Here is a 17,187-nt window from a genome sequence, read left to right on the forward strand (position 1 = left end):
AGAAGTCAAGGCTCAAGACTTCGGTCTCATTTAAAAAAACCAAACTTTGCAGTTTAACACAAGAGAACTGAATGCATCTGTAATAACAAAAATAATTCTGAAAGCCAACTTAGGGCATATGCCCATTCTCCATCAAAAGCTAACGGTGGAATACAAAAAGGGACAAATTAGAACACACTTTTGAGTAAACTAAAACAAGTATAATCATTTAAAAGGTGACTGGAAAAGACTGCACAGGCCAGAGCCCCTGGGAACTTCACTACTGAGCTTTTTCTGAGGACCAGACACTAGACTGTCTCTAGTAAATGGATTCCCCTTTGTTTACCATCTAAACAAACATAACAAAGTGAGGCCAAATGATGTACATGAATGTTCTGTGTGTGACTATAAAAGTACCCGAGTTTAAGTGTCTTTGTGAAGGCTTTGAAGAACAATTCCACTAGATGAGAGTTTAAGTGTACTGTTGTTGAGACTAGTGATTGCATTTCAGAGTCTATTCCTTCAGCAACTATCATTAAAGCCAGTGACAACAATATCACTTCCGATGTGCTACATGTCCTAGCCCACAAAATGGAAAGTGAATGTATCTTCCCACACAGTATCTATACAGCAAGTATAGGATGTACAGGATGATCAATTTACACCCGAACTTAACTAAAAGACTTCGCACACTCTCAATCTGGATTTTTTGAAAGGAATTTTGACTCAGGTCTGATCTAGTATCACTACTGTCAGTGGGTTCTTCAAGAATTTCCAGCACCAGCAGCCTCTGCAGGCAGACCAGTTCCTGTTAAAGATGTGGCTCTGTAAAGGTTTGTACTAGAACCTGTACTGATTCTTCCAATGACAAACTAGCAAATAAAGATTATCCACGCTGAAGGTAAGCAACTGTATTCAAACAACTATAAAGGAACACGTGAATCAGTTAAAAAAATGTGCTTCCAATAAGGATAAAGATTAAGTAAATTCAGAGTGAAACGCAAATAGTCTAGAACATGAACTAAAAAGCTTAACCAGATTTAATACACTGTAAAGAATGAGTGCTATGTTACATACAACAGCGAGCCAACAACAGTTAAACACTAACATTTTGAAAGACTGGTTTAAACCTCAGTTTGCAGCATGGTTTTGGATACTATGCTTGTTTTTATTACCATAAAGAAGAAAACCTGATCTATCATAAATTTCTGTTCTGGCCTCAAGGGAACTGCTTGTGACGCCAGGGACATTCCTGCGTAGTCGAGATGCACACTCCATTATAAACAATTCTAAAGCAGTGACAGACCCATTTGGAGACAGGTTCTCAGGAGAATTGTTACTGAAGCACCACTGTATTGAACCCAGCTCTGGATGCTAAATTTGGGAGTTTTCTCCAAACAGCAGGCAGTTGGGGACAGTAATCACAAAAGCTACTTGTAGGTACCCCTAAAATTAACCTTCGTTGTTGACTTCCTGTACAGCACGTAGAGCGGAGAGCAAGGGTACAGGCTCTTTCTCTAGTATGCCTGCTGAGAGTGTTTCTCTTGTCCTTGACTACAAGAACATAAGAAATCTAATCGCCTGTGTCTTACGTTAATAGTCTTTGTCAGTATCTTTCCCTTAGTCCCATTACACACTTGAGAGCTGGTGGACACCGCTGGGGGTCCAACTGGAAGAATTTCTCCTCTAGTGGAGGCAAACCACAGTATCGGACTAAAGAAGGTTGCCAGCGTAAAACAACAAAAGTTGTTTTACAGAATGATAAATTAATTCTATGGCCAAGTGACAGCACTAGTTAAATGTGTTTTACTGCCATTATTTTAGCAGACAGAACAGGAACAAAAAGAGCAATACCAAATAAAGCTGTAACTAAGCAGATGGAATGAAAATACTGAAAAGTTTATACAGGAATAAAAGGCTATCTTCTATTAACAATCTGCAAAGCTTCCACCAACAGCAGCAAGGCAAGGAATGCGCATGATTTACACTGCAAGTAAATTCCAGTCTTAACTGTGGTCAGCACGCTCTTGACAAGTACACAGCAGAAAGTCTTTTACTTTGCTTTAAATGCTATTTGCTGAGTATCACATACCATCACTGAGTTCAGAATGCCCAAGTTTCCAGTGATCGCATTTAAAATACACTACATCTAGATTACTACATGAATCATGCTGTGACTCAAGATCTTTGAGGCACACGATCCACAGTAAATTGGGGAGTAGTGGTTGTGTTTCTTTTTAATACTATACTACTATCAACTGCTATGTTACATGGAAAGCTATCTTCAAAGCTGACGTAAAAACTAACTTACCAATGTGAGCAGTCATGTAAACTGTCGTGAAGAGCTTTCCGCAGCACTGAATCCTTGTCGTAAATGCCCCAAGTGGCTTGTAGTACTGAGTCAAGCAGGCAATCCCCTGCAGTCCGATTCCAAAGTGCATATAATCTGCTGTCCAAGCGCGTACCCAGTTCCAGTGACCAGTTAATAATGGGAGATTCTTCTTCTAACTCTGCAACATGACAATAACCTCTTTTAATACTTAAATTCATTTGAAGTCTCAGAGAATCTAAACAGCACATTAATGGCATAATCTCAACAATTTACCCATTTACATGAATAAAACTAAGTTTTCCTTCATACTACAAAAATAGGTGAACTACAGTTCCTAAAGGCATTCCCTGGGCAAAATACTGTCAAGAAAAGAAAACCACAACCCACCAAGAAAACAAAACAAACCATAGCCTTAAACAAAACATCACATCATTTGTTTGAGGACTGTTACTGAAGTGGAAAGATTGTTCAGGGTTTTTTTTAAAAGAGTTTGTGGCTTAAAACTGTAAAGCTTTAAAAAAAAAAAATCTTTAAAATTCAATGATACATTAAGAAGATAATTTCTACAGAGTCCATTCTCTCTCTGCCTCATAAATAGAATGTAAATGTTAAAATTAAAATAATTCCAGGGTGGAGATTAACTTGAAAGCATCAAATCTATACTTAAAACAACTTCAGGCAACAAAACCGCATATATACACACATGCACTGGTTTTTTTGTAACAAGTATTTTCTAATGAAGAGCGAGGAGAGATTCCAGACATTCTCAGAGCATTTACCTTTCTGAACATCTCTATCAAGTACTTCATCAAATAACTTTTCTTGGACTGTAGGCGGTAAGTCTTCAATATCTGGAAAAATAGAAAGCATATACAAAAGTCACTTAACCAGCTGATGCTCAGGAGACCTTACACAACAACCTTCTCCCTAATGTCTCCTCTGAAAAGCTGCTATTATCTGCAGATCTGTCATTTTTGACCACAGGCTTCTTTGAGCACGCTGAAGTAGATATGTATCTCAGACTGACTGTCATACTTTTTACGCAGAAAGGATCATCACAGCATGCATAGGGTAAGAATGGATTTCTCGGAAGGCGGAAGTGGAGAATCACTGAGGTGGGGGAGGGGGGGAAGCGGGTATTTTCAACCCTACTGTATTTAGGACAACTGCAATCCTAAGCAGTAGTTTTCCACCTATCTGAATGACTTCCCCTCCAAGGTCTCCCCAGTGGAAAGGTACGGTTCTTGTACAGAACATCCACTTCCTTAGTCATTTCATGCAGACTTCAACAAAATAGTTCAGAGAACCCCAATGGTCTGCAGACCACAGTCTGCAGATTAGGAAACAAGAAATGGGAAAACTATTGAGCTATGACATGGAAAATGCCACTACTGCCAACTGTTCCAAGAGCTTTACAGCCAGAATCTGCAACTGTAGATCTAGCTCTAAAGAAAAAAAAAAAAATCAGAAAATCGTATAATGGGCAAAACTCTTATGACTCCTGCATCATGTAAAACAACACACACAGTCACACATTTTAAAACTCAAACATTTGCTACACCTTGAAAATTTGCTCATGGCCTACATTTCTATATAGCATAAGTAGTAAAGGGTTGCTGGGCAGACCAGCAACTAGAGAAGCTTTGCTAGCTTCAGCACAATTGTGAAACTTAAATACATGAGAGTTAACGGAGTAAATCAAATAGTTAAACAGAAACATCTAGTACCCCTTCAGGCAGTCTAGTGGATAATGACTAGGCTCTAAGTGGCATTTCAAGGGTACAAAGACCTCTCTTCATTCTGGTGTCATATCTGCCAGTCCTGCTCAGATGCCCCATGACCTAGGGCTTCTAAAAGTGAAGTCCACATTTAGGCACAAAAGTTGGTACTGAAGCATACTATCTGGTGCAGGCAGGGTGTTACGGGGTCGTCTTTTTTTTTGTATGATTGATCGGGAATTTTAAAATAGAACTGGCTTACAGTGGCCAGCAATCAATGCAAAAGTTTTGCACTCTAACATCTATGCACTGGTTCCTAAACTACATCATATGGGTAATATCTCAATAGGATTGTGTGATTTATACCACTATCCTTGGAAATGATACGACCATCAACAGAAAGTCAAAGTATATGTCAAAAACAAGCAATCCTCAACGTGGTGACAAAAGAAAAATCTTCCATTAGCAAGAAGACTTTTGTTAACTACCTGCAGGTAACGTAAACGTTACAAGGTCAGTCAGAAAATAGCAAGCAAAGTCTCCCTTTCGTTGATGAAGAGATGCAGCAATTTCACGACGAATTTGTTCTGTGACCTCTGGACACACCATGGCAGGAATGCACTTTGCTGCATGTTGTGATACCTGTAACATAACGGAGTTACTGCACTATTATTTCTAGTCAAATATGAAATTCTAGGAGCAATAACCACCAGCAGAGTGTATTCTGTTAGCAAGTAATGCAACAAAGGTATAAACATTAGTACACTGAAAGATTAAATGTTTAGTGACTCACAATGAATTAATGCTTCTTATTTGTCATGTAACTGATAACATAAAGCTAGTTAAAAACTTCTTTAAATCCAATAAATGAATTAACAGATGACCACTTCCAGTAGGAAAAACAAATATATATATATATAAAACAGATAACAACAGGAAACATACCTCAAAAGTTATGCATGAGCCCAGTCTACATTTAACAAAGAACTTCATTCCACAGCACAAGACAGTTTCCTACAAATAATCTTCTCAAAAACTATTAAGCTAAGATACTTAAATTCCTCCAGATTCTAATCACTGACAGAAGGAACTCATTCAACGATACAGGGCAAGCAACGGTGGATATATAAAAAAAAAAAAAGCTTTAAGACATGCATTTTCGCTAGTTAATATCATAGCAAAGGGAAGTATCACTGTGGCTCAAACACTACTAAGCATTTTCACAAACAGTATGTTGAGTAAATACTCCTAGAAACTGAAACAAAATCAAACAGAAAAATCTGTAAGACAGTATGTCAGCAAACTGATTTGGTTTTAAATGTGTAATTCCATCCACCCAGATAGCTATGTAAGCAGCTACTGATATTAGCCATATACAAATATATACTTTTCTCAAGGCTTTAGATCTTGCTTCGTCTACTCCATTTAATTACTCAACTCCAGGCATTCCATAATCCTTATGCGCTTCTCAGGCATGCTACTTTTCTCAGGAACACATACTTTCAAAATTGCATTAGCATCAGAAGAGCAAAGGAGGCAGAATTAAGGAGGGGCAGAGGCAAACCAAAAATTTAGCTCTGATGAGGTGAAGAAGCAGAAGTCTGACATGAAGAAAACAAACAAAAAAGATAACAGAATTAATTATGGGCCTAGGAAGAGGGCAAAGATGGAGGAGAACAAAGATGACCAGAACCGAGGTGCACCACACAAAAAATACACAGGGAAATAGGCAAGAGCAAGAAGACCACAGAGAGTAACCAACCAGTCTATAAGACAGGCAAAAAGTGGAAAAAATGCAGCAATTTTGCAAAGCAAGAAATTTGCCTTTCTCTAGAAGAGAAGCTCCCAAGAAAACCAGGAAAGAAAGACCAGGTAGACTTATTCACTAACAAAACTCAGGGGAAAAAAGCCTACGCTGTCATTGATCTCCATGTTTTGCTTTCGGGGCATTTCCTCTCCCCCACCCAAAGCACAGGAAGCCTCACAATAGCTCACTTCCACCACCAGTAAGGTCAGAACAGATGCCAAGACTGCTCATTAAGGAGAAAACTGAACGTCCTCAAGACCACCACATACATACAGTCTTAAAGTAAACTCGCTTCTTAAGGAGAAGCGTCAACAGCACAAAGCAGCAATTCACATATTCTAACAATACTAGCCTTTATCTTCTAGCAAATGAAGTTACATGTCACTGGCTGCAAACAATGGTACAGTTACATAAGGTTCCTATATTCAGTCTGTGCAAGAGCCAAAGTAACTCACCTCCGTAAGCAAAATTGCTAGCATGTCTTGTCTCTGAAAGCGTATCGCCAGATGTACAAGCGTGTACCCAACGTCAAAAGCAGAAGGGCGATTTAGCAGTCGGACTTCATCTGCAGTAAGCTGGCGGGCAATATCTCCTCCTGATGACTTGTAAGCTTCAACAGCAGCTAAATCACCTTCTACAACTCCTGACGAAAAAAAAAAGAAGAAAAAAATATTCATTTTAGCTAGTGAATGATCCATTCTGGATCAAGCTACCTTATTTAAGACAGTTTACCTCTATCTATTCTGATACACACCTAACATACAGAGATCAACTGCATACCAAGAAACTTGCAATTTTTTATTTCTTTTTTTAAACACAAGACTACAAAATATGTACACTTACCTCACCTCCTAGACCATTTCCACTATCCAAACTAGTTGGAAAATATGGCAGATCAAAAGCCAGCTACAAAGTGATGCTGAGGACCCTGATGAAATACTTAGCATAACATACTCGCTAGTGTTTCATTTGATCGGCAGTACTGAGGGAAAGTCATTCATGCATAGTACAGAGATTAGTTTGATTATAATATCTTCCATTTTAACTTAATCTTAAAAACAAACTACTGGATCTAAGAAATATATCTCTTAAAAGGTTTTTGGAATTAAAGGGTTTTTTTCCAAACATGGTTTAAAACATTGTTGGAAGATGGTACAGAGCAAAAAGTTTCTCTTCAGCTCACTATCTCTGCTACTAATTGATTTTACAGAGTTATCATTCAGGGTACTCTATTAAAGAAATTACATACACATACGCTGCATGTACTTTCTAAAGGAGGTTGGAGGGGGAATGCTAATGTCTTCTAGAGTCCCTGGGAATCTCTAACTTCTGTGCCATATTTCATATCTAGATCACTCATGCTGAATGCATTCCTTAGCTGCAATTATCAGAACACAGCATCAACAAGGTGTGGTGGTGTTATCTTTAACAGTATTGGCTCCAATATAAGACTTCCTAAATTTAGAAATTCCTTCAATTATAAAGATTCTATTTTAGATATGTACTTCGTAAGAGAACAGCGTAATGCTGAATTGAGAAGAGAGAAAAGTGATCTTAAAGCCATCTTTAACAGAGAAGTAAGTAGAATACTTCTAATTCACTACTGAGAAGCAGCCCTATTTGCAGCAGCTGAAGAACAGAAGAGTAAGAGCACAGATCACAGAAACAAGAAAACCCGCTCCCCTATTTTCTGTAGCTACACCTCCTTGCCAACTCCTAAGAATTAGCAGTTAAGCAGAGGCCGCAAGGCTGGAAACTGAGACTCAAGTCCATCCTTCACTCAATTTGCTTACCAACACTCAGAAATTGATCAGAAGGGTAAGGTCTCAGTCAAGGCACTCACTCCTGTTCAGGACTAAGATTCAAACAACAGACCAAAAAAACCCAAACACAAAAACAGTAACAAGAAAACAACAAAAAACCAACCCACCAAAACAAAAAAACCCCAACACAACAAATTGAACTGCCTACTATCAGAGAAGCACACTAGACTGCTGGGTTGCTGGTTAACACCAGGATTTAGGAAAGCGTTCTTAGCTCAGCCAAGAAGTCTATCATTTTCAATACTGAGATTATAAAGCTTTCAGAAGAAACGCAGGGGGGGAAATGGATTATCAGTGCAAAACATTTCTCTACAAAGTTATCAGCTCTGCTTAATAAGCCTCTACAAATAAAAGTTAGATTATTCATTTCAACAGTGATCTGAACAGAGAAGTTCCAGAATATAAACTCGACTGCAGATTTCAGCCATACAACGTCTACCCATTCAAGGACTCAAGAGTCCTAACAGGCCAGGGCAGAATAAAAACAATACAGGACAACAACGTATTCATTTTCTGATGCATGTTTCTAGTCTGCCTGTTCAGGAAGACAGTCACATTCCACTGCAGCATTAATGTCTCATTCTGCTTAAGTACCTGCCTGTGTATTCGCCCTAGATGAGTTAGAGAACTAGTCAGACAAGAGTTAAGTCCATCCATTTTAGTTCTTGTTCCATAGGAGTTAGAACTTTGCCAATGGAAAAAAAATACTTTATTTAAAATAAAAGAGTTGCTACCAATGGAGAAAAGCTACTTCAAGGAAGGGAAATGAACACTGAAAATTCATTGATCAGAGTTTCACAACTTTCTCCTAAACATGCATCAAAGGAATACAAGATGTGACCAACATAGCTGTGCTCCTGTCGCGACATTTCCACTTCTGGGTGGAACTAAAACATATCAAAGCAAAAGGTACAGTTTTGTCAATATATGCTGTATCCATAACAAGAATGCCGAGTGTAGCACTTTATTTCCATGCAATTGCACTTACGCCACTGATAAGGCAATGCCAAGGCTGCTTGTGATATATTGTTCCAACCAAATGCAGCCAACTGACTTGTTGGTTTTTATTGTTGATTTTTTGGGGGGTTTTTTGTGTAGCTATGTATGCATACATAGATATCAAAGTCAGACAGTTCCTCATGACGTGCCCTCTTAAAACAAGTTATACTACAGCTTTGGCACAAGATCACCTGTTAGCAAATCCAAGAATCCACAGGGGAAGACGAATCCCCACAGGGGAGGCAGATTCTCTGCTATCTTACGACACCCTTGATTTTTTATTATTCTCTTAATTTAGAAAGGACATCTTGTTAAAAACTAATAGCCACTTCATACCTTTTTATATTTTAACCACTTCTATTGACCAAGGAAAGATTCCTGTTACCACACCTGTACCTTCCACATCGCCCAATGACACACATACCAAAGACCACCCAAGACCGGTAGGTGGCCACCCTGACAATCCAGATATCCCACACTAATGTCAAAATTCAAACAAACATCCCAAAAATCATCTTTCGATGACAGATGATCAGACTTAAATAATCCTAACAGCTCCAGTCAGGCAGCCCACCATGTACACACTACAGAATAGCATACAGTACTACACCTGTAAGTCAGCACAGGGTCAATTCATATTTGTAATTAATTCTTTTAAGCCCCCACCCTCAGCTGCTGAGGCAACTTCTTATTATCCCACTCTTAACCAAACCTCAGCAACAAGTGAGGTCTTAGACTGATGCTGCGAGGCGGTCATGTGAGGTTTGGCAATGCCTTCAAGCACTAACTACTACAAGCTGCCGGAAGGATCCAAATCAGTGACATGTGCTGTATGCAGCACTGCCAGTTCTTGCAGTTTATTCCCACGTCTTGCAATACTTGACATTCCTAAAAGCCCCATGTCCTAGAATTAATTACTAAAATTATTATATAAGCTGTCATTTAAAAAGTACATTTCTAAACCTGGCTGAGGTTTAAGCTAAAGATCAATAACAGGCAAATCATCAAAAACAGGCAAACTGTGCATGCTTTCTAGGTCTTATTTAAAAAAAATGGAGATTGTAAATGTGTTTTAGGTATAAGGTTGGCAACACCCTATCTAGAAGTGAAGAGCGATGGTGTGCTAAATGACACATCAAACTAGCACAGTTAGAGCTCAGGGAGAGATGGCAATGTGACCATGTGCATGCATCGTATCTGGTCATCCTCCATCCCTTAATCCAAACAGCCAAATGACTGGCGCGGGGGGGGAAGCATCGGGAAAATTTTAGATAAGTTCAGACAAACTCACTTCTGGGTGCACTAACTGTTTTGTAACTGAGTCTCAACAGATAAACATGACACACAAAATCAAATCATGCAGAGCTCATTCTGCGTAATTTTTTTTTGCACAGAGCACATTACAAGTTTATTTCCTTATAAGAAGCTTCCTTATGCAAACTTGCTGCACGCTGTAATGTCTGGTGCTAACCGCACTGAAACACTGTGACCCAAGTACCCAGAGTACCACTACAAGGCCTGTATCCTCTGGTCATTACAAACCTCGCTGGCCCCTCTCAGCCACAGCAAGAAAAGTCCAAATTTCTCTTTACTCATTCTACCAAACATCTACTCCATTTTAGCCGCTTCAAAAGAACAGGGAAAATTCCTCACAGCTCATCAGGTGCCAGCCTTCTTGCAGCGCCAGGCAGTACGATCCAGGGCTGCAGAGCACACTGAGCAAAAACATAGTAATAACAGGCAGATTGCCAGAAATCTGAACCAGAAAACACAAATTTGCCCCAAAACTATGGAGTAAAGTTGCCTACATGCAATATTCATGAGGACTGCCTGCAATTCCTAAATTCACCATCACCACTCCAAAATGAGGTCTTAATATGCTTTTATTGACAATAGGAGGCACATTCCTACAATGGCTTTGATTTCTGTCAGATGAATGAGAGCCTCCAATTCATTAAGTCTATTTAAATAAAGTGTAACAAAACACTGTTTACAAGAAATATTACAGAAATATTTACTGATGTTCTAATTCACTACATTTCATAACACACAAGCGCCTGATTACTTACACACAGGCAGCCTTTGAATTGTGTTTTGATACGGTGCCATGCCAGTTGGATTATTCCCCACTGACACCCACTGCATTCCTCAGACTGTTAAAATGTCAAAAGGAAGAGTGGCATTTGTCTGAAGATTGTTCACACAGCACCCGCGAGCGCTCCAGCAGCTAGACCTCCTGTGAGGGCACAGCTCTGATTAGTTACAAGGGCTATACAAATGCAAAGAGATCCTTATGACTCTATGGCTACTTCTGATCCACAGTAAGAATAGCTTTTCTTTAAGGTGAACTCCAGAAACGTTAGTTTGGTGTGGCAACTGAAGACACCACTCCGCGTGTGTCCCCCAAGAAGTTTTGCTTTGCTTAATGCACAAACACATTACTATAGCCTGACATCCTAAGTGACAGGACGGCATGCCAAGTGCTGCACTCAAGTCATGAGAAAATACAAGTGCAAGTTAGTATTCTGCGTTTACAGGTTCCACTGTGTTCCCATTTGCAATTCAGGCATTTCCTCTTACTGGAATAGTCCTTCACAGCACCAGGAGCCGAGGCTTTTTCTTCTTCTAGTAAAGCCCAGACTCTTACAGGTTGCATATTCGTGGTATGTGCTATCTCAGTATACAAGAGAAGATACACAATGGAGATTAAGAAGGTTATTTTAAAAGACTAAATTTAAAAAATATTAATCACCCAATAACAACTATTTGTACCATCTTGATCCTGCATTTTTTCTGCTACAACCATTACAACCATCTTCCTCATTAGATATCAGACATTACCTTTACTCATATTTAATAAGCCTGTAATTAGCCCAGCTACTAAAACCAAACTACTTCAGCTAAGATGCTATTAAATTTATTCTTTAGAACAACATTCATTATTGTTATATTATTAGAAGAATATTCATAGGTTTACTACAGTTAAGTAAACCTGGAAAATACGCAAGAGCTTACAAGCCTATCTAGAAAACTAAATCCTGTTTGCTCTAATCGCACAGTTCCAATGACTTCAGAATAGCCGGATGTAAAAGTTTCCAGAGAAAATACCAGAGCAGCAGCCTTTATTTACTTCACTATCTTTCTGATAGTTCTGGAGCGCACTGGCTGGCACAACCTGCAAATGAACTAGGCAAATTCCTTCAAACAGACTGATGCAGTTCTGCCATTTATCTACGGGGCAGTAGAAGGCCTGGGGGAGACAGAACTGGGCAGCAGCATTGCCTTCGCTGGTCAGGACCTCACTTCAACCACATTTGCTGTCAATTTAGTTACAAGTTCCTCAACAATACCTCAGTTGAGCTGCTGTGGAGATAAACAAGCAATTGCAGAGCAAGAAAAAGCAGCGGGTCAGACAGCCTACAGTGCCCAATTCGGCAGTAGGCTCCTGACCCTCAAAAATTCTAAAAGCATCACTGTGTAAGAGGCACATACACAGTCTTGCATATACTACAGGGCAGGCATCCTGAATCTTTGAAAGTGTTGAACAGGATTAAGCTGAAATGAAACAAACAAAGCCAAATATAATTAATCTCAGTAATATAACTGCTAAAACAAATACATTTTTTGCTAAATTAATGGAAGAGTGTGAAGATGACTGTTTAGATAGAATATCTCAACAACCCAAAGATTTGTGATTTCTTTGATTCAAGGAGGTAGCAATGCTACAGAAAACAATGTGTTCTCAGATTTGAGCAGACTACAAAAGGGAACACTTCATCTTATGACCACTTCAGCTGAGGTCATTGTGCCTCAGATGCAGGACAATTGTAATCAACTTCACTATTCCTTGAACTGCTTGGTAACAGAAGGCAAATTTCTCAACTGACCAACATCCACCAGATCAGAAACATGGAGCCCTGTGCTGCTTCTCTTCTGCTACAATCACAAGTGGTCTACACCATATAGGTGCTCTCATTTATTCATCTACAGACTGATCCTAAGATTGCTTTAAGTGCCAAGATGACCTTCCAGCAAGTGAGGGGCTGATCAGCTGACCCATTAAAACCTAATTCTGATACTTGGTAAAAATCTTACCACTCCTCCAGCACCAAGAGTGCCAAGGAGCTGTGGTCTGACCACGCAAGCTGCATTCTCTGGAGCTCAGCCCTCGCCCTCTTCCAACTATTTGCCAGGGGCACATCAAGTGGCCACAAAGAAAGTTTTATTATCAATAACTACTCCATTTCAGAATTTTGAGCACCAAAAACAGTTTGAGAAGAATTTCTCCTCTTAGAGGAAGAACGCTCTGGCAAGTAAATATGACACATCAATTAATACAGAAGAGAAGGATTGTCTGAAAAACCTTTATGGGCCTCTAACCACACCCTTCAGTTCATTCTCCTCTTTCTTCATTTCCAGGACCTCCGTTGTTAGTAATGGCACACACTCAACAGCAGATCACTCTCTAGGTAATGGCAGCTTGAGACAGAACCTTCTGTTTACAATTTTTTTAAAATTCTTCAAGCTCAGCAACTTGCATCAGCTTAAAAATAAGTAAATAACTTCCAAGAAGATATGTACCTTCAACTTGAAACCATCCAATGCATGAGAGTACAACTATCGCCTATTCTTTTTTCAATGCAAACAGCTCTTACACCTACACACAGTCCACGTAGTATGTTTCTAAGATATCATTTCAAGACAAAGCAGCACATATGTAAGAAGAACTGTTGAAAGATGTCCTTATCCCCTCTATCTGTCAGAGGTATCCACACCCCTTGTCACATTAACAGCTGACTGGTCGCTTGCAGGGTTGCACCCTAAAGGGAGGCTGGACAGTGGCAAATAATGATATTAAAGTTAACCATCAGTGCTTCCGAGGCACATTTAAATAACTATTTTTAGCTTGATCATTTATTCAATTATTTTTAGCACAAAATATCACTCAGCATTTAAAAAAGTAGCCAAGAGACCAAAATAAAAGTGTGTTTCAGGAGTCAAGATTTGCATATACAGTTTTACCTACACTGAAAGATATGTGCACACATACACAAATGTAAAGGCGTTGTAATATATATAGGACACAGATAACAATACAACAAGATTCCTTATCCAGGTGAAAGTTGTAAGCTTAGATCACTGTTACCTGGCTCAGCAGACATATGCCAAGTCACACTTCTCAGTATCACAAAGGAAGGGGGAAAGGAGGCCAGGCTGTACAGCTCACTCCAGGGACTGCTGCCTCCCAGACATCCCAACTGTTTGCTGGATTCAGCCAAGGCCAGCGTGGCAGGTAATCACCGGTCAGTGACTAATTCGTGCTATACTTCCCCAAACAGTTCAAGCTGACACCAGCAAGGAACAGTGCGTGACCCTTCCCTGCCTCCAGCAGCTTGTTCCCACCCATACACTTCCCACTCCCTTACTACAGCATAAACCACCCCAGCAGAGTTTAGCTCTACCATGGATGTGATGAGGAAACCAGACTGGGTTTATTAAAACGGCAAAACAAACAAACAAACCAACCACAGAATATCCCCTAATTAAGCTCAACAACCTTCATTTTTAGCAAGATTAGTTTCCAGACACACTTCATTGTCTGCTGGCATGCAACTACACCAGGAGGAGGACAGAAACAAGCAGCTAGGAGTGCTTTGGCAGCAGTGCCAGCTGAAAGCACCTTGGTACATCAGCGCCTTCAAGCTGCCTTTGCTGACAGTGAAGAGCAACATGTCTGCAAGACACAGATCGGGAGGTGGTCTCCATCTCTCCTGTAGCTGCAGAGCAGTCTGGGACACTGCCCAGCCAACTTCATACCTAAATCTGGACAGAACATTTGGGTAACACATTGGGCACTATTTCAGAAAACTGAAGGGAGAAAAGGACAGAGGGAAAAAAAACCCAAAACCAAAACCACAACCTGTAAGAGATAAAGTAGTCAACTTGAAAGGAAAAACAAAGCAGACACATACGTAGGAATACTAGGAATGAACTAACAGTCCTTTTAAGGATGCACTGCACAACAAGATTCATTACAGATTGCTCTAAATATTTTGGATTTGCTTAAGAAACACACTCGGAGTTGTTTCTTTCACACAGCTAAGAAGAATGCGTGTCTACTCAGTTTCGGAGCCACCATCTCCACCCTGGAAAGTCTGGGCCACAATGGTAGCTTACTGACCTGAACCGACAGCAGAGCATGCTCTCCTGCAGCAGTTAATAAGCAGGACTGGAGGAGAAAAAATGCAGTTTACTTTAAATCTGTGGACTACAGTTCAAGCTCAGGGGTTAAAGACAGAACCCCAGAATCCCCAGCAGTGCCCTGCAGCAACCATGCTCTGCTAGCACCACTAGAACGTGGCCCTGAAGTGCCAGGAGAGGGGAAGCTTCAGTAAGTACTGAAGCATAAGCCCCAGGCAAACTCTGAATGCTGGAAAGGTTTTATAGCCATGACCATCTTCACCCATTTGTACTACTGAAATCCACAGCCAGCTGTGACCAGCTTCACCAGGCCCCACGGCAGTACTGCTCTGCTTACACATCCGATTCCCTAAGTCCCACAGGCCACCAAACCTCTTTTACAGTCTCTCTGGCTATAGTCAACTACGCTGAGTTATAGACAAGCTCCATTGTCTCTATTTTAAATATATATTAGCCCCACCCCCCAAGAAATGACAGTCACCTTGGACTTCACATTAACCTTGTACTAGGCCAGTACAGTAGAACACACTGGTGCCCTTGCAGAAGCCATCTGTAATTTTTCATTATAATTCAAACTGTAGCAAGTCATGTTATTCAACAGCCATACTTATTAAATGTTCTGCTTTGATTTTAATAAATTTTAACTAATCAGTTCTAAAATCTCATCCTTTTGAGAAAGAATCATTTGACAGATCCATCCACTGCTGCAAAACTCAAGTCAGTAACAAAAACATTCAAGTATATTTACTTGCGGAGTTTGAAAGGGGGGAACGCCACTAATCCTTCTGATTTGGAAAGGATACCCTCCATCAAGGAAACTATTCATGCTGAAATGCAAGAGCTGCACTCATCGCATTTTGCACAGCCTAGATTTGCAAGGAACAGAAGAGTTCATGGTGTATTTATTTACTGAGGTAGGAAGAGCATTAACAGGTGTCTCCAAGAAAACAAAAACCCCACTAACACACACAGAGGTACTTTTCTAAATCCACACAAGATACACATCTATCTTCATGTTTCAGCTAAAAAGAACAAATGCTAAAAACACAAGTCCGATACATGTTTTTAATTAAATTTGACATTAAATTTAAAATCTAGTAAAAAAAATTCTATACTAGACTTGAGATGCGAAGAGGCAGTTCAAGTAAACAGCTGTCCTAAAATATCAAACATTTTCCTTGGTACTTTCTGAAAGATAGTATCTTCTAAGAGAAAAAAAAAAAAAACCAGTCTGCCAAGAATTACTCCTACTCCACTAATCTTTATTTTTAACTTCAGGGAAAGCTACACTTTGTACATCCAAAAAGCTTCAAATTGATACATCTCTCCCACATCAGATCAACTCAAAGCAAATGGACCCTCCACAACCGACTGAGTTTAAACTTGGAGGTGCACAGAAGTTACCGACTCCTAACAAGCCACCGCTTGTCAGCTGGACTATGGTAACAGACTACATACCAACTCTTACTCCAGCAATTCTCACAAACTTACTTGACATTTAACAGGAACTTGTCTTGTTTTATAATTGGGTTTGGCTAAAGATTGACAAGTGTTCAGCTCAGTTAAAAGCTCAAGAGCTCCAGCTGGCTAACAAGCAGTAACTCACTAAGTCACAGTAACTCGGTTGATCTCAATTGTAAGAACATATGCTTCAGGCAAAATTGTTCAATTGACAGTTAAATTATTTTAAATATGATGCACTAAGACAACAAAACAACCAGCATAAATGGGGCTTATTGCTTTTAAAATTACTGGTTAAACTGGTATATCTTTCCAATATAGGTACGATCCACAAAACGTCCAGAGACAAATATTTAAGAATCTATGAGGCTTTCATCAATCTTCCTAAGGTTACTCCTGCTACAAGGAGTATTTGGAAAAATATGACATCTGTGATATGCAAAATGAAATTCTGAAATGAAGGATTGATAATTAACAGCTTTGGTTGCTGGTATTTTTCCCCTCACATAAAAGGTGAGGTATAGTAATTTTTTTAAGTTACAGAAAGGAATCCATGAAACCTTCCAGCAGAACAGTAGTTAAGAATCAGCATACAACTCCATCTGCATACTGGCTTTCTCATCAAGATCTCAAGACCCCTTCAAACTATTTTCATTTTAAAAGAAACAGATCATTATTGCCTTACAAAATTTCTATGAACATGGTTTTGAGTTTCACGTACAATCGTATAGTCACAAGCAACACTTGCAAAACTCAGGTTCTTAAATATAAACACAACTGCTTCCACACAGATTAAATCCAAAAGTGTGAAATATTTTAAGTAACACTGGAATAGGCCAAAAAAAATCACTTTTCAAAAAGCAGAGG

The 17,187-nt window shown here is 39.6% G+C and overlaps 1 protein-coding gene across 2 annotated transcripts in view; it reads right to left on the reverse strand.

Moving 5' to 3' along the window:
• Positions 1–17,187, reverse strand: part of ZRANB1 (zinc finger RANBP2-type containing 1) — a 44,695-nt gene that overhangs the window by 12,106 nt on the left and 15,402 nt on the right. For both annotated transcript variants that reach the window (XM_075757662.1, XM_075757663.1), the window contains exons 4-7: positions 6,292–6,479; positions 4,518–4,671; positions 3,091–3,162; positions 2,291–2,489 (exon numbers count right to left, since the gene is read on the reverse strand). In XM_075757662.1, the coding sequence (XP_075613777.1) occupies positions 2,291–2,489; positions 3,091–3,162; positions 4,518–4,671; positions 6,292–6,479 (613 nt within the window). The remainder of the gene's footprint in view (positions 1–2,290; positions 2,490–3,090; positions 3,163–4,517; positions 4,672–6,291; positions 6,480–17,187) is intronic.

The sequence above is a fragment of the Balearica regulorum genome, chromosome 7, assembly GCF_011004875.1.
Source record: "Balearica regulorum gibbericeps isolate bBalReg1 chromosome 7, bBalReg1.pri, whole genome shotgun sequence".
NCBI classification, from domain to species: domain Eukaryota; kingdom Metazoa; phylum Chordata; class Aves; order Gruiformes; family Gruidae; genus Balearica; species Balearica regulorum.